At 35.6% G+C, this 21,688-nt stretch overlaps 1 protein-coding gene across 1 annotated transcript; it reads left to right on the forward strand.

The window, feature by feature from the left end:
• Positions 1 to 11,208: 11,208 nt before the first annotated feature.
• Positions 11,209 to 12,334, forward strand: LOC307156563 (putative inhibitor of apoptosis; the record flags this gene model as incomplete). The annotated part of the gene is made up of 1 exon (XM_079867983.1): positions 11,209 to 12,334. The coding sequence occupies exon 1, from the start codon at positions 11,210 to 11,212 to the stop codon at positions 12,332 to 12,334; it is 1,125 nt and encodes a 374-aa protein (XP_079724109.1). The 5' UTR covers position 11,209.
• Positions 12,335 to 21,688: the final 9,354 nt, after the last annotated feature.

Consider the following 21,688-nt stretch of genomic DNA (forward strand, 5'->3'; position numbering starts at 1 on the left):
TCCAATCACGTGCACGTTTCACTTTGGGTGTCAGAAGGCTCGAAGCCCAGATCTTATTTAACGAGTCATTGTTAGCTCAATCTGGTTGATGGGTTTTGTGAGGAGAGAATCAGGGGAAAGCCGCAGTGATTCATAAGGCTTCATTTCCCCATCCCTACGGTGTGGTGCATGCAGAAGTAGACGAAGAAGAATTAAATGTACCAATACAAACACAGGCAGAAGGTTCACACACACTTAAGACAGAGATCAAGACTAACGAGGAAACAGGTGAGACAGATGAACTAATGCAGGTTACCATGGAAACCAAGGAGTGGCGGGAAAACAGAACAAAGGAAGACATGTGACTACTGAAAACAAGACTTAGACAGAACACAACTGTGACATTAGTGTTGTCAGCTGGATGGAAATAGTCAAGAAAATGTGTGTTGAGTTCGGTCTTTAAATGTTTCAGCTAGTTGTTCAGTGTGTCCCCAGCTTAAGAAGACTTTGACTGATGTGTCTGGCTCAGAGACCAGCGCTGTCGTCCAGTGTCTGGAAAAAATGCCATACATGTGTTAATTTTGTGTGGCTTAATCTGCCAAAATCCTTCATTATTGAGTATGTTGTTGTGGTCATTCCTGCAAAACATTTTGAACGGTAACACTTTATATAGGGGTGTAACGATACACAAAACTGACGGTTCGGTACGTCCCACGGTTTTGACGTCTCGGTTCGGTTCGGTTCGGTTCGGTTCATTTAGGTGGAGTGGGGGGTTTAGAAAGCTAAAATTGCTTTTTTTTGTTAAACAGTGCTTTAATTAACAAATTGTGTCCTTGTCTTTAAATTAATTCAATTACAAGTAAATGTTTCTCAAGGATAAAAAAAATGATCTGCTAATGCTGTAAACTATATAGGAGCCCATACTTTACATTACTATAACATTAAAGCTTAACAACAGAGCCTAGACTTTTAGCCTAAATTCAGTTGCTATTTATTTTTAGATATAATAATAATCAACACTCAAGTAACAAATTGTATGAAAACATGTAAACTGCACATAAGGCAGTTTTTACATTAATATTTTTACTCTAATTTATTATTGAAATACTGTATAATCATTTACACAGTTGCTGTCATTTTCATGACAGATATTTTAAACATACATTAAATAATCAAGATGTCATTAACAGGTTAAGTAAAATATAATATATAGGCTAATATAGTGCATTTATTTAGTGAAAGAGTTCATTTCCTTAGCAAACCAACAAGCTGTGGACACTGAATGACTTGCCTGAGGTAAATAAAGCTATGTGAAAAACTAAGCGTTTTATTGACATATTTCCGCTGTTGAAACACTGACTGAGCGATTACACGAGTTATGATGCCTTTCAGTAAGTATACTGTATTTTTCAACATACCTTCAGGTGTCCATTCATGTTTATTCTGTAACTGAGGAAGAGAATCGCGTTTACTCGCGCTCCGCGCTGCCGCTTTAAATGAGGAGCTAGTACGGTGATCTGTCACGCCACATCAAAGAGCGCCAAAACGACATTTAATGTTTGAATTTCGTGATCAAATAGACAGAATTTGAAAGATTACACCTTGCTTATTATCGAATGTAACAAAACACTGAGCTTATTGCGATTAAATGTGGTTAATGGTGGTTAGGCAACGCTGTATTCGTTGTGTACACATAAGACATGAGGTCCAATGAGCCGGGACAGCAGGGGGCGGGGCGGGCGTGTTCGGTACGCCATGAGAGTATCGCGATTCGTATCGTGGGTGGTGTATCGCGGTTTTTCGGTTCGGTTCGAATATCGTTACACCCCTAACTTTATAGTAATGTTCAGTTGTAAGTCATTTATAAGTGGTTAGTTAATGATGAACTAATTATTTACAGAAAATTCATAAATGATTAGCAAGTGATATACTAACATATTATGTATGTTTTATAAATTCTGTTACAAGTCATTTACAAGTGATTAGTAAATGATTAACTAATCATTTACAAAACATGAATATGCGTTTCATAAATGTTTAATAAATAATGTTTTGGGGTTTGTTTTGTATGTATGTAGCATTTAGAGGGTGCATAAAGTGTTGTAAATGCCTTGAATACACGTACAGATCATTTGTAACAGGTAAGTGTAACATATTTACAAGTGATGAATAGTTTACACTTTAGATTAGGGCGGGGGTCAGCAACCCGCGGCTCTAGAGCCGCATGCGGCTCTTAAGCGCCGCCCTAGTGGCTCCCTGGAGCTTTTTCAAAAATATGAAAATGGAAAAAATATTTTTTGTTTTAATATAATTTCTGTAGGAGGAAAAACATGACAAACAAACCCTTTCACACGTACGATCACATCGGTGTGATTAGAACGGTCAGTGCATGACGTGATCAACTGCTAAATTCAAATGTGCTCTCGCGCGTTGGCTGGTGCTGAGCCAGAGACAGGCGCGCTCAGAGCTGTCATATACAGGCCCGTCGCAACAAGGCAAGCAAACCAAGCAATTGCTTGGGGCCCCGAGATGGCCTGGGGCCCCAAGACAACGACTAGTTAAGAATAAAATGCAACGACAAACTGTGTGAGCGCCCCTTTGATAGTCAATGCAGTAAAGTGCAATGACACTGTTATCGGGATCCCCCCCAAGGGGGCCCCCCTCAGTAGTCGCTGACAGCAGCCAGCCAACCACGCGATCTCTGCTGCTGCAAAATACAAAACCTCCTCGGCAGTCATGAAGCGGAATTATGCAAGTAAAACAAGATAGTGGTAAGTGATAAATTACACTGGATAAAATAGCTCTAAGTAGTAATAGGATATACCATGTGTCAAAATGATTGATGGCTTCCGGTTGTCATTGACCTTTTCCGGTTGCCCTTCCGGCCTATATTGTTATGGATTGACCTATTGACCCTTCCTATCCCTTGATCATGTGTTTTGACAGGTTGGCCTTCCGGTGTCTATCCGGCATATGTTGTTATGGTTTGCCCTATTGACCTAGCTATTCTTTGATCATGTGTTTTGAAGCATTTTGCCTTTTAACCTTTTTAGCCCTAGATCATGTGATTTTGACGGGTGTTTGTATGACAGAAAGTTTGAAGGCGCTGTAATATATACAGGGCTGCCAACTCTCATGCATTGAGCGTGAGACTCACACAATTGGCAATTTTCACACGCTCTCACGCCACACATCCATTTTCTCACGCACAGAAAAATTGCGGAGCAAAGAGGTACTTTTAATATTAAACTAATTCTCAGCTCTTAGATTCCGTCAATTTTATAACGAAATTCAGACAAAAATACATTTGGCGCTTGTAAATGTGACGTGACAGATCGCTGAGCGCCTCAGTTCAAGTGCACGTGAACCGATCATCTGTTACTTTTTTATTTAAAGATACAGTACAACTTACCGAAAGTATACATAATATCGACCACTTAGTGTTTTTCAACCACGGAAAGAGGTCAATATAACAGCAGGAGAACAATTATGTCACATAACATTACATTTACCTCAGGAAAGCCATTTAATGACCATAGCATGTTAATTGAATAGAAAAAAATAGCTAGAGAGGAGATTTTGCTGAGCACTATATTACATATTTATTATATTTTTACTTATGTCATTAAATAATTGTTATTATAACAAAAACTGCATTATATTTAATTTAATTTGTTATTTTTAACCTTTAATAATACCAGCAGATTGGGCCCTCTATGTTTACAGCATTAGGTGAGATAATTTTTTTTAAATAAAATGTAAAATAAACATGTATCCAAATTAGTCAATATTGAATGAGAATCAAATCACAAGAATGGTTGTCAAGCAATAATAAAAACTGTATCCTACCAGTCATTGTACAATGTAAACATTGTAACATGTTGTCACTAAACTTCATAAAATTCTATTTAGTTACCAAATGTTTTGACAATCACAATTACACTTATTGTGATGCAATATTTGTTTTTACATACCAATCCCCCCCCCCCCCAAAAAAAAAATCTCACTCCAAGCTAAACTCAAAAGTTGGCAGCCCTGTATAAAGGATATGTGTGTCAGCATATCCTCTGCATTCCAGGGTCCATTGTGGGCCCCTGTGGAAAGTGAGAAGAAAAAGACTTTTTCCTGAATGCCTCACCAGCCAGAGTAGTGTGCCTGTGTGTGTGTGTGTGTGTGTGTGTGTGCGTCCTCTGACATGATCCCCTCCACATTCCTGAGGTAACAGTGAAAGTGAGAAAAAGAGAGTTGCCCTAATCATGTTTTATATTTCACACAAATAATATACAATAATATCTTACTAAAAATGTACTGAAACCATTTAATTCAGTTTTAGATAAACAAAAGAATAAAAAATCATATTACATAAACATTCCGTTCTTTAGGCCTATAAGTGTATCAAATAAAATAGTTATCTTGCTAATTTAACTAAAGTTGAAGACCATTCAGTTCTTTATAAAATTATATAATGAAATGCTTATAAAATAAATATCTTATTGATCCAATTGTTTTTGATAAACAAAAGAATAAAAATCATATTACATAAAACATTCCGTTCTTTATAAGGGTATAAATTAAAATGGTTATCTTGCTAATTTAACTAAAGTTGAAAAACATTCTGTTCTTTAAAAGTATATATATATATATATATATATATATATATATATATATAAACTACTGAAATTTCAGTTTTAGATAAAAATAAAATTCATCTAAGTCTGCTGACTGAAGATTTCATGAAGCACCAGCCAAATGGTATGTGTGTGTGTGTGTGTGTGTGTGTGTGTGTGTGTGTGTGTGTGTGTGCGTACGTGTGTTTGTGACAGGTTCCGGTAAATTAGCGTGTCGCCATCTTTCTGAATTTATTTCAAAGCATAATCGTAAAAGTTTAAATATGATCTTTTAAAATTAAAAGACTGTTTAAATAAAATCTTTAAAGTTTGAATACATTCATATCTTCTATTTATCTTTTAGAAGACTTATGTATGATATAAATGATTTTGTTTAACGGTGACCTAAAGTATAATTGTTATTAAACAATGTCTGTTCAAAAAACTTTAGATTGTAGAAAAACTGTACTTAATCGTCTTAAATCTCATTTATATGAAAAGATTCAATCGGCATTTTTTGTCCATGCGGGGTTTCAATTTTTATGGTGGGGGCTTTGCATAGCCATAATGAATTTTGTACCGTACACCTAAACACGACCATCACAGAAAACTGCATTTTTTCAAAATGAAATAAATAAATAAATCATTTAATATCATTTTGCGCACACACACGGTTCTAAAAAATGAACTAATCTCTATTTTAAATTAAATTATTATTAATAAAATATATAACCAATGAATAATAACATATGTTACTAAAATGTATTTAAAAAATGTAAACAAAGTTTTAGCTAAATAAATATATAAACAAAAACACCTTACAGCCCCAGATCCTTCAGAGATAAACCACAGTGTGAACTGAAGCTTCAGGAAATAGGGGTATCAGACCAGATGAGTCTCGGGGGACAATGCCACAGTAAATCTAGTCTGCTAACACCTTTCCAGAGTACATCCAGAGTTTATACTAAATTCATTTAAAAGCATAACCTTAAAAGTTTAAATCAAATCTTTAAAGTTTTATTAAAATCATATCTTCTATTTATCTTCTAAGAAGACTTATGTATTATTTTTACTAAACAGCGTTTGTTCAAAACAGCGTTTGTTAGATTGTTGAAAAACTGTGCTTGGGCATCTTAGATCTTTTGTCCATTCAACATGTTGTCAAAGTTTTGTTGTTGTGTTGTTTTTAAGAAATCCGAGGACTCCACATTGCTCTTATTTAGACTATCATTTGGAAAATCACTGACACGGCATAAGTAAAGCTGGTCTTGAGCGAATATTTAATTTTACTCGTCTTAATTCAAAGTATAAGTATAAGATCGTATAAGATCATTTTTACTTGTATCTCCCGAACTATCCTTAATCAGTGTGGAAACACACAGGGTGAATCCCTTTTCTGAGAATATACTCTCGGTTATCTACTCAAAATATATGTAGAAGTGTAAATCGGTGTTTAAAATCTGTCTGGTGGCCGCATGAATAGACTTTGGGGAGAGCTGATGATACTATCTATTGCAGGAAGCATGCCCTTTGACCTCCTCGATTGTGGAGGCTTTTTGTTTTTTTGTTAAAGACCCTACAAGTTAGTCCTCCCAAAAGAATTTCTCCCATCTAGTGGTGAAATTCTATTTTGCACTTAAACGAATAGTGCTCTCTAGCGCCTCGCTTTTTCAAATGCGTGTTGCAACTACGATAGTCGTAATGTGTCAAGAAGCTATGACAACATGGCTTCCAATAGCACATCATTGAGTTTAACGATACATGTTCTACTGTTATGGCAGCTATATAATGATTTACACAACCAAGCAATGAAAAAAGCTTGTAATTTAGACCATAACTTTGACTTACCTGTCGAGAAGTAAGCAGGCACCTACAGCGTCCCTCTTTCTCCTTCATTAGCTCTTTCCACCTGGGAAAAGCTATCCCGATATTTATTTACATCCCGATAAATAAAATTTTAGCTTTTTGGCGATGAGGATTCCTTCTCCCGTGGCTCGGCATAAGTATGATCCTGCATTATAATGTACTGTGCAGTGCAGCCTTTCAAATGTGCCGGGGGAGTATTATTGCCTCCCATATGGTCTAGTGGTTAGGATTCCTGGTTTTCATCCAGGCTGCCCGGGAGTTCGACTCATGGTATGGAAAGTCTAATTTTTTTTACATTGTCAACAAAATTCAAGTTATTCAATAATAATTTGTAGTAATTTATAGTCTTAGAGGCCTACACGAACTGCAGAAACAAGCAGAAGATATGTAAAAACTCATAAATGCTGTTTCAGTACTGAATCATTTTCACAAATACAATTATATAGAATTCAGAAAATTTCACTATGGAATATTTAATTTATCTATCATAATTTCAATTTAGTACATCATCATTTAAACTTTTCATCTCATAATTATGACGCATAGTCAATTTTAATTTCAACTTTTTGTTATAATTATTACTTAATTCAGAATTACAATTTTTGTCAGTTACGCCTTTTTAATGTAACACTATTTTGATGGTCCTTTTGAATGTGCTGTTGACTATAGTAGTGTTGATGATGAAACGTGTTGAGTTAGGCTATCGCTTTTTGTCCCTCTCTGGTATTATAGTGTTTCAAGATGGCGGAACGACACGGAAGCCTCCTTGGACTTACCCGCCACAAGGCCATTAACTTGTTTTTATAAATGTATTTTGCTTATTTCTACAAATATCAACCTGAAAAATGAAAATCAGAAAAAAACAAACAAACAAAAAAAAAACTGTGTTTTTAAAATACAACTAAACCATGATAATTTTTAGTTTAGATGTTGATGACTAAGCTTCTGGCATATAGTGCAACCACGCAACAAGAAATCTAATATTGGTGTAATCTTTGCGAGGTCTCACTCACGACGCACAACTTTGTAAATAAAATAAAATAAAATATTATGGAAGTCATTGTACTGTAATTTAACCATATTTTATTGATTAATATTATGGCTTCATGTTGATTTAAAGTTTTTAATTGTTATTAACTAATACCTTTATCTTTTAACATCCGGCACAAAATGAAAGAGATGTATTATTTGAAAAAAAAAAAAAAAAAGGAATGTTCACAATCACTATGTGTCAAAAACAGTATGTGTGTAAATAGTTGTGCAAAGTTCCACACCCTAACTTTAAAAAACAAAACAAAAATACACATAAATAAATATATATAACATACACAAATCATTTCTTAACTAAGCAACTGTTTCTTAAATTATCAGACACTCACCGCACTGATGTTAACATCACCATATATTGTGTTTTCTACCATGATTGTAGTAACTATTGTCCCACCATTCTTCTGGGCAATTGTTAAGTTAAGCTGATTAGGGTTCTGAATTAATGGCTGTCCGAATGATGTAGAAATATTATGCTGTCGTCGTTGTGGAAGGTTGTTAGGCTGTTGAACGTCACCATCTGTTAAAAAATTAGCAATTAAATACACAACCAAAACCATGTAAACATTATAGTAAAGCTTATTGAAGATTGAGAAACATATTGACTACTAACAAAGTAAATTATACATCTTTCCTACGTTTGATATTCTTTTTTCTGATTTTTTTCACTATGGACTTGATCCTTTTTAATGCTGTTTTCTCTCCATATTTATTCTGTAGTTCCTCTACTGTGTCTTCCAACTTCCCTGTTGTTCTTCTCCAGCTGGGCTAACCAAAGACAAACAGTTAGAAGAATAAAATGTATGTACAATAGCAAAAATAAAGTTGGTCATTAGTTGTTAGGGTTAGATTCACCTGTAGACAAATTCATACACCCGTTCGCCTGTTTTCATTTAGCATACACCAGTTCAAACATTCACTTTTTCAAAGGCCGGAAGATTGCGCGGTCAAAATTTCTCTTTTTAACATAAGAGTTAAAAAATGTACATGAGTCACGACGAATTGCATTATGCACCTGACCTGCCGGCTGATGAAGTATTTATTACATCAAGAAAACATGAATACAACACACTGCACTTGGATGAATACATTTATTAGATTTATTTAATAATATTACCAGTTCCATATTATCTTTATTAAAAAATAAGACAATAAATGATTTTATTTTTTAAATTTGACTGCATTCTTTACTTTTTGATTTATGAATTATAACAGACTGATGGGAAAAACATTATTTTGCTGTTACTTTTTTAAAATTTGTTTTATTATTCAACTATTTCTTTCTTTTGGTTAGTTTTTATTAGTTGTAATTTTATATAAACATTTAACTTTTAAAATAAAGGTTTTACAACAACATCACCATCTTCTGTTATATTTGGGCCTCCATGCTCATCTACTGTACAGTATATGATATTGGTGAAGGGGGCCCGCATGAATATATTTTTTAGGGGGCCCCCCGAATTCTCTAGCTACGGCCCTGTTCACATCGCATCATAAGCGCATAATATCACCTGCTCAAGTACGTCTTGCGCCAAAACAGCAGCGCGGAGATGTGACGTCACGTGTCGAGCGGGCGCTCGTAAAAAGCACATCTTTGCATTTCTTCTGAAACAACTATTTTTAACATCACTAGCGCAACACTTATCGTATTGCCAGGTGTGATTGTAATGTTTTGTATGGCGTTTTCTTTACACTCTCCCCGGATAACAGTTTCCTACAGTTAGCTGTAATGTTAGTGAACTCTAGGTCTTCTCTTTGTTCATATACGACAGTATTCGCATGAATTGGCTTGATTTGATAAAATTATGTTTTAAACCATCATCTTCACTTGAGACATTTACATTATACCGTCCTAGTTTTTAAATAGCGCTAAAATTTATATTTTAACCCTTTATGCAGATATGCCGCACAAGGTTCTCTGTTCTCTGGTTCTATGTTTTTAAAAATAAAGACAAGGATGCCTCTTTCTATAAGCGACCCTCAAAATCTGTGCATACAACAAAACACGTGTAGGTGTACGATGATTTATCAGAAAATTACTTTTGTTTGAAGAAAAACTTAAATCAGCTGGTGCTTGATAACTATTGAAGTTATATTGAAGTTATGAATTCGGTAATGATGCGATATGGATATCACGTTTTAATTTTAACTCAATACTCTAAAGGTCTATGAACTTTAACATCTTGTTGGTCAAATTAACTTAAAGTCTGCGCAAAATTATTCATAAAACACATTAACTTAAAGCATGCGCATCCTAGCTACTTTCTAAATGTGTGTTACAGAACTTATGGTGAACAATTCACCCATATGTTTAAACAGATTTTGTTACTGGTTTGAGTGAAAATAATAAACTTCTCTCTGGCGGCATGTGCATACATTTTCCATGACGCTACTTCTGATGCAATGTGGCTTTAATTTACATAGTTATTTACGGCTTTCCTGATGACAGCCCCCGTGCATCCTACACAACAGGGTGGGCTGAGCTGTTGTCCTGATAAATATTTCAGGACATCGCACGCTCTAGCTCTACTCTAGCTCTACTAGCCGCGGACTGCTGTGCTACTGCAACAAAAGTTGAAAGTCCTGTTTGCCTGAACCTGACGCAAACTTCCGACCCAAAAACACAAGGCTTGGATAATTGTGCCGCAAGGACTCAGGAGATTCCAGGAACATTCCAGGAAAATGTGAAAAAATTCGAAAAGTTGAAAAAATGGCGACGCAAAACCTGATGGAGAGCGACTCCCCGTCCAGTTCTGGCGATGTGGGGCACAAGTATCATCCGGCGTGTGAATGCGCCACGGGCAAAGATTGTCGTTTAAGAGACATGCTAGACAGTATGTTTAAAGATCATTTTAGAGGCCAAATGGTTGGCTTGATGCACAGGATTATCGACGCTGCGTGTGGTATGAAAAACGATTGTGCGCAGGATAGCAAACGTGTGACAAATCTCAAAAATGAAATGGTTGTCGTAAGAGGCTTGATAAAGTCATGGACTGATGTAACGCCCATGTTTTTTAACGGCAAAGAGCCGATCGGCGTGATCCTCAGAAAAGTTCTGGATGTGTTGAGTGCATGTAGTGACGAATTCAGAGTCACAGAGATACTCGCTATATGGACATTTGTAACGGATCTCTGTGTGTCACTGGTGTCAAAAAATGCAAAAACAGACGTTGGTGAAATAGTGGAAATTCTGGTCAACTATAGCCTAGAGAAAGACATGATCACCTTCAGTGATTTTCTATTCTGGTTAGACCATCTGTAAATGTTGTTTTACTTTATGTACGTAATGCCGGTCTATCATTTTCTTCACTACTTCAATGTATGAAAGTATAATGTTGAAATAAAAAAATTTCTGGTTAAAAAAAAATGTCTGAGCTCATAAAAATAGTATACATAAAAATAATAATATTTAGAATAATAAAAAATACTACATGATTTAAAAGATTAAATATTTAAATATTTGTTTTCTGCATTTTAATTACCGTATTCCTGAGGCGGCAACCATTTCCAAGATGTGAATACCTGAAATTGTGTGGTGATTTTTCAAATGATACAACTAAATTGCCCGCTGTGTACAGAACAGAAAAAATTACATTTTGTGGTGTTGAACAAAATTTGATTTTGTTCTTAGCATCGGGTCCTGGATCATAGAGGGTATTAAATAAGTTTAATAAGATTATGTGTTCGGACGACTAGACACTAGTCATGGGATGTCCGGCAGAGAGAAGGGCTTGAGTGGTCACATTTTTATGTCTTCATCCAGAGCCTTCATCAAAAGTGCCTTTTCCCCCGCTTCGCAACGTAGCCATCCTCTTTCCGCCCCTGTGACAGCCGTAACATCGACCACCACGGCATCCGTTTCAGGCCAAACGGAGGAGCGGGTGGCTTACATGGATATGTCTCACCAGGATATGTCTCACCAGCGCCCTCCGGCTTGTCACAATCCTGGCATGCGTCGGGAACAGGAACGCCTTGACACCTTTCAGAATTGGACTCTTGCACCAGTAGCTCCGGCCGAGCTTGCCAAAGCTGGTTTCTACTACCTTGGCCAGGGCGACAGAGTGGATTGCTTCAGTTGTGGAGGCCAGTTTAGCAACTGGGAACCGGGAGATCGTGCAGTATCAGAACACCAGAGGCATTACCCCAACTGCCGCTTCGTTCAAGGTGACCGTGCAGATAATGTACCTTTATCTAGCCTTTCCAATGTATCGGCAATGCAACAGTGTGAAGAAAGGTTGCTCACATTTGTCTACTGGCCCTCAAGAATAACTGTTCGACCAGACCAATTGGCTAAGGCTGGTTTTTACTATGTTGGTTGTAATGATGACGTGAAGTGCTTTTGTTGCGATGGTGGACTCGGATGTTGGGAGTCTGGTGATGATCCATGGGTAGAACATGCCAAGTGGTTTCCAAGATGTGAATACCTCTTGCAAGAAAAGGGCCAAGAGTTTGTTCATCAGATTCAAGCAAGATTTCCAAGACTATTTGAACAGCTATTGACTAATGGAGACAGCGACTCAAGAGAATTTGTGAGAGAACAAGAGAACAATCCTGTGGTGAAGTCTGCTTTAGAGATGGAATTTGAGTGTGGCCTGACGGCCCAGACAAATGAAGCAGCATCCCCGAGTCAAGATCTTTCAGACTTGTCTATGGAGGAACAGTTAAGAAGACTTCAAAAGGAGCGCACATGCAAAGTTTGCATGGATAAGGAAGTGAACATTGTCTTCATCCCCTGTGGTCACCTAGTTGTGTGCAAAGAATGTGCGCCTTCTCTACGCAAGTGCCCTATATGTAGAGGTTTGGTCAAAGGCGCTGTCCGTACTTTCCTATCATAAAACGAAGATATTCATCATCCAAGTAACAACAGTTTTTACATTTAACTTAATAAATAATAAAAACAAAGAAGTTTATTATTTTCACTCAATCCAGTAACAAAATCTGTTTAAACATATGGGTGAATTGTTCACCATAAGTTCTGTAACACACATTTAGAAAGTAGCTAGGATGCGCATGCTTTAAGTTAATGTGCTTTAAGAATAATTTTGCGCAGGCTTTAAGTTAATTTGACCAACAAGATGTTAAAGGGGGGGTGAAATGCTATTTCATGCATACTGAGTTTTTTACACTGGTAAAGAGTTGGATTCCCATGCTAAACATGGACAAAGTTTCAAAAACTAAGTTGTACGTTTGAAGGAGTATTTTTGTTCCAAAAATACTCCTTCCGGTTTGTCACAAGTTTCGGAAAGTTTTTTTCGAGTATGGCTCTGTCTTACGTAAGATAGGGCGGAATTTCCTTATATGGGTCCTAAGGGCACTTCTCCGGTAAGATCGCGGCCGCGCGCGCACTCGTAGACCAGAGCAAGAGAGTGAAAGCAGTTCGCCATCAAAGCGCCCTGCCCGGCTTTTGGGAAGTCAATGTCACCAAAGAAGTGTGTTTTTGGTTGCCAGGGCAAGACAACCCTGCACAGATTCCCAAAGAACCCAGCGTTAAGGAACCCGTGGATGGAGTTTGTTTTCCTGAGCATAAACGGAGTTGTGTAAAGACTGTTGTTCCCTGCATTTCGACGATGATTGTTTTATAAACAAAGCCCAGATCTACGGATTTGCAGATCGTCTAATGCTTAAGGATCGAGCAGTCACAATGATAAAAATTTGCGGTCGTGCGTTGGAACCGGACGGTGAGTAAAACTGTTTGTTGAACAAATGTCTCTGTGTGTTGTCACTAGCTTGGCGCGTTAGCACAGCTAAGCTTCGCCCACACGGCCCGCCCCCAGCCGCTCGGTTTTTTCCGGAAAGACTCGGTACAGCCTATCTTTATGTTAAAAATTTAATAAAACAAAATACTTTTTGGAGATATGAAGGATGCAATATTACTCTATAGGTACTCAAGATTAACAGGAGATTGAGTGAAAATGAGCATTTCACCCCCCCTTTAAAGTTCATAGACCTTTAGAGTATTGAGTATAGAGTATTTAGAGTATATAAAACGTGATATCCATATCGCATCATTACCGAATTCATAACTTCAATATAACTTCAATAGTTATCAAGCACCAGCTGATTTAAGTTTTTCTTTAAACAAAAGTAATTTTCTGATAAATCATCGTACACCTACACGTGTTTTGTTGTATGCACAGATTTTGAGGGTCGCTTATAGAAAGAGGCATCCTTGTCTTTATTTTTAAAAACATAGAACCAGAGAACAGAGAACCTTGTGCGGCATATCCGCATAAAGGGTTAAAATATAAATTTTAGCGCTATTTAAAAACTAGGACGGTATAATGTAAATGTCTCAAGTGAAGATGATGGTTTAAAACATAATTTTATCAAATCAAGCCAATTCATGCGAATACTGTCGTATATGAACAAAGAGAAGACCTAGAGTTCACTAACATTACAGCTAACTGTAGGAAACAGATATCCGGGGAGAGTGTAAAGAAAACGCCATACAAAACATTACAATCACACCTGGCAATACGATAAGTGTTGCGCTAGTGATGTTAAAAATAGTTGTTTCAGAAGAAATGCAAAGATGTGCTTTTTACGAGCGCCCGCTCGACACGTGACGTCACATCTCCGCGCTGCTGTTTTGGCGCAAGACGTACTTGAGCAGGTGATATTATGCGCTTATGATGCGATGTGAACAGGGCCGTAGCTAGAGAATTCGGGGGGCCCCCTAAAAAATATATTCATGCGGGCCCCCTTCACCAATATCATATACTGTACAATAGATGAGCATGGAGGCCCAAATATAACAGAAGATGGTGATGTTGTTGTAAAACCTTTATTTTAAAAGTTAAATGTTTATATAAAATTACAACTAATAAAAACTAACCAAAAGAAAGAAATAGTTGAATAATAAAACAAATTTTAAAAAAGTAACAGCAAAATAATGTTTTTCCCATCAGTCTGTTATAATTCATAAATCAAAAAGTAAAGAATGCAGTCAAATTTAAAAAATAAAATCATTTATTGTCTTATTTTTTAATAAAGATAATATGGAACTGGTAATATTATTAAATAAATCTAATAAATGTATTCATCCAAGTGCAGTGTGTTGTATTCATGTTTTCTTGATGTAATAAATACTTCATCAGCCGGCAGGTCAGGTGCATAATGCAATTCGTCGTGACTCATGTACATTTTTTAACTCTTATGTTAAAAAGAGAAATTTTGACCGCGCAATCTTTCGGCCTTTGAAAAAGTGAATGTTTGAACTGGTGTATGCTAAATGAAAACAGGCGAACGGGTGTATGAATTTGTCTACAGGTGAATCTAACCCTAACAACTAATGACCAACTTTATTTTTGCTATTGTACATACATTTTATTCTTCTAACTGTTTGTCTTTGGTTAGCCCAGCTGGAGAAGAACAACAGGGAAGTTGGAAGACACAGTAGAGGAACTACAGAATAAATATGGAGAGAAAACAGCATTAAAAAGGATCAAGTCCATAGTGAAAAAAATCAGAAAAAAGAATATCAAACGTAGGAAAGATGTATAATTTACTTTGTTAGTAGTCAATATGTTTCTCAATCTTCAATAAGCTTTACTATAATGTTTACATGGTTTTGGTTGTGTATTTAATTGCTAATTTTTTAACAGATGGTGACGTTCAACAGCCTAACAACCTTCCACAACGACGACAGCATAATATTTCTACATCATTCGGACAGCCATTAATTCAGAACCCTAATCAGCTTAACTTAACAATTGCCCAGAAGAATGGTGGGACAATAGTTACTACAATCATGGTAGAAAACACAATATATGGTGATGTTAACATCAGTGCGGTGAGTGTCTGATAATTTAAGAAACAGTTGCTTAGTTAAGAAATGATTTGTGTATGTTATATATATTTATTTATGTGTATTTTTGTTTTGTTTTTTAAAGTTAGGGTGTGGAACTTTGCACAACTATTTACACACATACTGTTTTTGACACATAGTGATTGTGAACATTCCTTTTTTTTTTTTTTTTTCAAATAATACATCTCTTTCATTTTGTGCCGGATGTTAAAAGATAAAGGTATTAGTTAATAACAATTAAAAACTTTAAATCAACATGAAGCCATAATATTAATCAATAAAATATGGTTAAATTACAGTACAATGACTTCCATAATATTTTATTTTATTTTATTTACAAAGTTGTGCGTCGTGAGTGAGACCTCGCAAAGATTACACCAATATTAGATTTCTTGTTGCGTGGTTGCACTATATGCCAGAAGCTTAGTCATCAACATCTAAACTAAACATTATCATGGTTTAGTTGTATTTTAAAAACACTGTTTTTTTTTTTTTTTTTTTTTTTTTCTGATTTTCATTTTTCAGGTTGATATTTGTAGAAATAAGCAAAATACATTTATAAAAACAAGTTAATGGCCTTGTGGCGGGTAAGTCCAAGGAGGCTTCCGTGTCGTTCCGCCATCTTGAAACACTATAATACCAGAGAGGGACAAAAAGCGATAGCCTAACTCAACACGTTTCATCATCAACACTACTATAGTCAACAGCACATTCAAAAGGACCATCAAAATAGTGTTACATTAAAAAGGCGTAACTGACAAAAATTGTAATTCTGAATTAAGTAATAATTATAACAAAAAGTTGAAATTAAAATTGACTATGCGTCATAATTATGAGATGAAAAGTTTAAATGATGATGTACTAAATTGAAATTATGATAGATAAATTAAATATTCCATAGTGAAATTTTCTGAATTCTATATAATTGTATTTGTGAAAATGATTCAGTACTGAAACAGCATTTATGAGTTTTTACATATCTTCTGCTTGTTTCTGCAGTTCGTGTAGGCCTCTAAGACTATAAATTACTACAAATTATTATTGAATAACTTGAATTTTGTTGACAATGTAAAAAAAATTAGACTTTCCATACCATGAGTCGAACTCCCGGGCAGCCTGGATGAAAACCAGGAATCCTAACCACTAGACCATATGGGAGGCAATAATACTCCCCCGGCACATTTGAAAGGCTGCACTGCACAGTACATTATAATGCAGGATCATACTTATGCCGAGCCACGGGAGAAGGAATCCTCATCGCCAAAAAGCTAAAATTTTATTTATCGGGATGTAAATAAATATCGGGATAGCTTTTCCCAGGTGGAAAGAGCTAATGAAGGAGAAAGAGGGACGCTGTAGGTGCCTGCTTACTTCTCGACAGGTAAGTCAAAGTTATGGTCTAAATTACAAGCTTTTTTCATTGCTTGGTTGTGTAAATCATTATATAGCTGCCATAACAGTAGAACATGTATCGTTAAACTCAATGATGTGCTATTGGAAGCCATGTTGTCATAGCTTCTTGACACATTACGACTATCGTAGTTGCAACACGCATTTGAAAAAGCGAGGCGCTAGAGAGCACTATTCGTTTAAGTGCAAAATAGAATTTCACCACTAGATGGGAGAAATTCTTTTGGGAGGACTAACTTGTAGGGTCTTTAACAAAAAAACAAAAAGCCTCCACAATCGAGGAGGTCAAAGGGCATGCTTCCTGCAATAGATAGTATCATCAGCTCTCCCCAAAGTCTATTCATGCGGCCACCAGACAGATTTTAAACACCGATTTACACTTCTACATATATTTTGAGTAGATAACCGAGAGTATATTCTCAGAAAAGGGATTCACCCTGTGTGTTTCCACACTGATTAAGGATAGTTCGGGAGATACAAGTAAAAATGATCTTATACGATCTTATACTTATACTTTGAATTAAGACGAGTAAAATTAAATATTCGCTCAAGACCAGCTTTACTTATGCCGTGTCAGTGATTTTCCAAATGATAGTCTAAATAAGAGCAATGTGGAGTCCTCGGATTTCTTAAAAACAACACAACAACAAAACTTTGACAACATGTTGAATGGACAAAAGATCTAAGATGCCCAAGCACAGTTTTTCAACAATCTAACAAACGCTGTTTTGAACAAACGCTGTTTAGTAAAAATAATACATAAGTCTTCTTAGAAGATAAATAGAAGATATGATTTTAATAAAACTTTAAAGATTTATTTTAAACTTTTAAGGTTATGCTTTTAAATGAATTTAGTATAAACTCTGGATGTACTCTGGAAAGGTGTTAGCAGACTAGATTTACTGTGGCATTGTCCCCCGAGACTCATCTGGTCTGATACCCCTATTTCCTGAAGCTTCAGTTCACACTGTGGTTTATCTCTGAAGGATCTGGGGCTGTAAGGTGTTTTTGTTTATATATTTATTTAGCTAAAACTTTGTTTACATTTTTTAAATACATTTTAGTAACATATGTTATTATTCATTGGTTATATATTTTATTAATAATAATTTAATTTAAAATAGAGATTAGTTCATTTTTTAGAACCGTGTGTGTGCGCAAAATGATATTAAATGATTTATTTATTTATTTCATTTTGAAAAAATGCAGTTTTCTGTGATGGTCGTGTTTAGGTGTACGGTACAAAATTCATTATGGCTATGCAAAGCCCCCACCATAAAAATTGAAACCCCGCATGGACAAAAAATGCCGATTGAATCTTTTCATATAAATGAGATTTAAGACGATTAAGTACAGTTTTTCTACAATCTAAAGTTTTTTGAACAGACATTGTTTAATAACAATTATACTTTAGGTCACCGTTAAACAAAATAATTTATATCATACATAAGTCTTCTAAAAGATAAATAGAAGATATGAATGTATTCAAACTTTAAAGATTTTATTTAAACAGTCTTTTAATTTTAAAAGATCATATTTAAACTTTTACGATTATGCTTTGAAATAAATTCAGAAAGATGGCGACACGCTAATTTACCGGAACCTGTCACAGACACACGTACGCACACACACACACACACACACACACGCACACACACACATACCATTTGGCTGGTGCTTCATGAAATCTTCAGTCAGCAGACTTAGATGAATTTTATTTTTATCTAAAACTGAAATTTCAGTAGATTTTTTTTTATTTTATTTTTTTATATATATACTTTTAAAGAACAGAATGTTTTTCAACTTTAGTTAAATTAGCAAGATAACTATTTTAATTTATACCCTTATAAAGAATGGAATGTTTTATGTAATATGATTTGTATTCTTTTGTTTATCAAAAACAATTGGATCAATAAGATATTTATTTTATAAGCATTTCATTATATACTTTTATAAAGAACTGAATGGTCTTCAACTTTAGTTAAATTAGCAAGATAACTATTTTATTTGATACACTTATAGGCCTAAAGAACGGAATGTTTATGTAATATGATTTTTTATTCTTTTGTTTATCTAAAACTGAATTAAATGGTTTCAGTACATTTTTAGTAAGATATTATTGTATATTATTTGTGTGAAATATAAAACATGATTAGGGCAACTCTCTTTTTCTCACTTTCACTGTTACCTCAGGAATGTGGAGGGGATCATGTCAGAGGACACACACACACACACACACACACACACACACACACACACAGGCACACTACTCTGGCTGGTGAGGCATTCAGGAAAAACAGAAAACAGTCTTTTTCTTCTCACTTTCCACAGGGGCCCACAATGGACCCTGGAATGCGGAGGAAATGCTGACACACATATCCTATATATAACAGCGTCTTCAAACTTTCTGTCATACAAACACCCGTCAAAATCACATGATCTAGGGCTAAAAAGGTTAAAAGGCAAAATGCTTCAAAACACATGATCAAAGAATAGCTAGGTCAATAGGGCAAACCATAACAACATATGCCGGATAGACACCGGAAGGCCAACCTGTCAAAACACATGATCGAGGGATAGGAAGGGTCAATAGGTCAATCCATAACAATATAGGCCGGAAGGGCAACCGGAAAAGGTCAATGACAACCGGAAGCCATCAATCATTTTGACACATGGTATATCCTATTACTACTGCTCTACTTGTCTTGTACAAATGGTGTAATTTTGCAGCAGGTAAGCTAGCAAAAATATGTTTATGTTAGCTTTCTGCCTGACGGCAAATGCTGCTTGTAACGAACAGTTAGTGCAACTTTTTTTTCGAACGGACGGAATATGGTTACATACTGTAATATGTTTTTTTAAAGAGATAAGGAAGACGCAGATCTGTTCCAGAATCACTGTTTATCGTATTTAATGACATGACATTGCTATAGCTTTGTAATAGGTTTTGATGAAAGTGGCATAGCATGCTATACTAACTATTCCACCATGATAATCTATTTACCAAATGGGGGTTAGGAAAACCACACAATAAATTCCGTGCATCAAACATTAGCTCGGGATGTTTTTAAGCATTGGTAGTTTTGAAAGCAGCTGCATCCCTTCCCTTCTAATATCAAAATATGTAAATGCTAACATATCTTTTCTGTAACACTTTATAATAACCATCATTAATAGATGGTAAATTGTTAGTTATTTAATCTTTAGTTAATTGTCATTTAACTGTTAGCAAACAGTCTTTTACTTAATAAATACTTTGATTGGGGGTTTGGGGGGGCCTCCATGTCCATTTTGCTTGGGGCCCCCAAATTCCTTCAAACGGCCCTGGTCATATATCACAACTTTTCAGTGTTTTCAACCACATAATGTTTATTTTAGGTTTCAGATATATAAGTACTAAAAAAACAATACATTTAGAGTTTTTAAAATACACACTGATGTTAAAGGAAGAGGCAATAATAATCATTTCCATTATAATTAGACATGTTTTATTCATATCAGATACACATTGTGTAAGTAACTTTAAAGTTTACTCTATTCTTCTCCCAGTTCACCAGCCACTTACTTTTATGTATTTCGGGAGAAGTGGATGTAAATCCAACAGATCCGATTCTCTGAACTGCGTCTGCGGCACAAACTAAGATGGCGGCGCCCATCGCGCATACAGCTCAACTAACGCGATCGTTATAAAGGTGTTTAAACAACAAAACACTTCCACTTGCATATATTTGACAATCGGAATATCAGATATTTCATGCCATATCTAACAAATTTGTGAATATTTTGAATAAAAAAGTAAAAATGACATAAAAGCAGATCATCATTCATTCAGCTCTGTTGTTGCTGCGGTGTGTCACGTGACACGCAATGACGCGTCACCATGGAAACCATAAAGTGACACATTCTAAATAGAGTGCCGAAGTTATGACGTCACTTTGTAGGCCAAAACGCGGAAGTGAGTTAGCATTTTAGCACTACCGGTTCCCTCGCCCTAAAGTCTATGGGTTTTTTGAATGGGTTTTTGCTAAATCGCCTGAAATAAGGTCTGTGGTTAACAAAGCCTCTAAATATTTTCACGTTTTGATCTATGACATAAAACACACCAGTTATAACCTGCTTGTGATTTTTTTAAACTTTATTGTGTCTTAAAAACGTTGGTTGCTAACAAGTTGCTAAAAGGGACTACATCCTTTGGCGGGGACTTTAGACGTCATCATGACAAACATGAAATCTCTCACTAGCCCGCGTTTCAGCTTCACGTTCTTAGAGGTTTACCTTTCAGTTAATATAGCCTACATAACGTTATTTTTGTTTTGTCCCGAGATGCAACCACAAGTCATCGAATGAAATCTCGTTTGTTTTCCGTCCGATGTTACCCAGCGGAGACTCTGGGTTCGTGCCAGATGGAGTAAAAAAAGGCTAGCAGTAGCAAGAATAAACGTTTTTCATAACCAAATCAACAGCTAAAATACCTTTTGTCTTTCTCTTAAAATATCTAAAAGCTTGTTTACTTTGCCAGTGTTTAATAGATTAGATCCGCTGCAGTTTTATTAAAGGCTAACGTTACGTTGAAAAAATGATATAAAAAAATATTCAAAATAATACCTGGTTTATTGACTTTTATTGTAACTTGTTTAGATATAATTATAGAAAGGGTGGGTCCTGCACCTTGTGAACTTGGCTTTTACCCAAGTATAATAATATGATTGTATTTGTAAACAGCATTACCGGCAGTTAAGGCAGGTAATGATATTAATCTTTGTTATTTTAGTAGTAAATGTTAACTATAGTTAATGTGCTATATAAACGTGGACAATTCCCAGAGAACACGCTGATATGTATAGTCTTAATGCACTGTAAGTTGACTGTCTGACAAATACACAAATTAAATGTTAAACTATTGTATACTACTTATAGGCTACTATTGTAACTACACTCCAGTCAGCTCACAGTAATGTGAATGTGAGATAAA

This window comes from Squalius cephalus (assembly GCF_949319135.1).
Source record: "Squalius cephalus genome assembly, chromosome: 3".
In the NCBI taxonomy this organism is placed as follows: Eukaryota; Metazoa; Chordata; class Actinopteri; order Cypriniformes; family Leuciscidae; genus Squalius; species Squalius cephalus.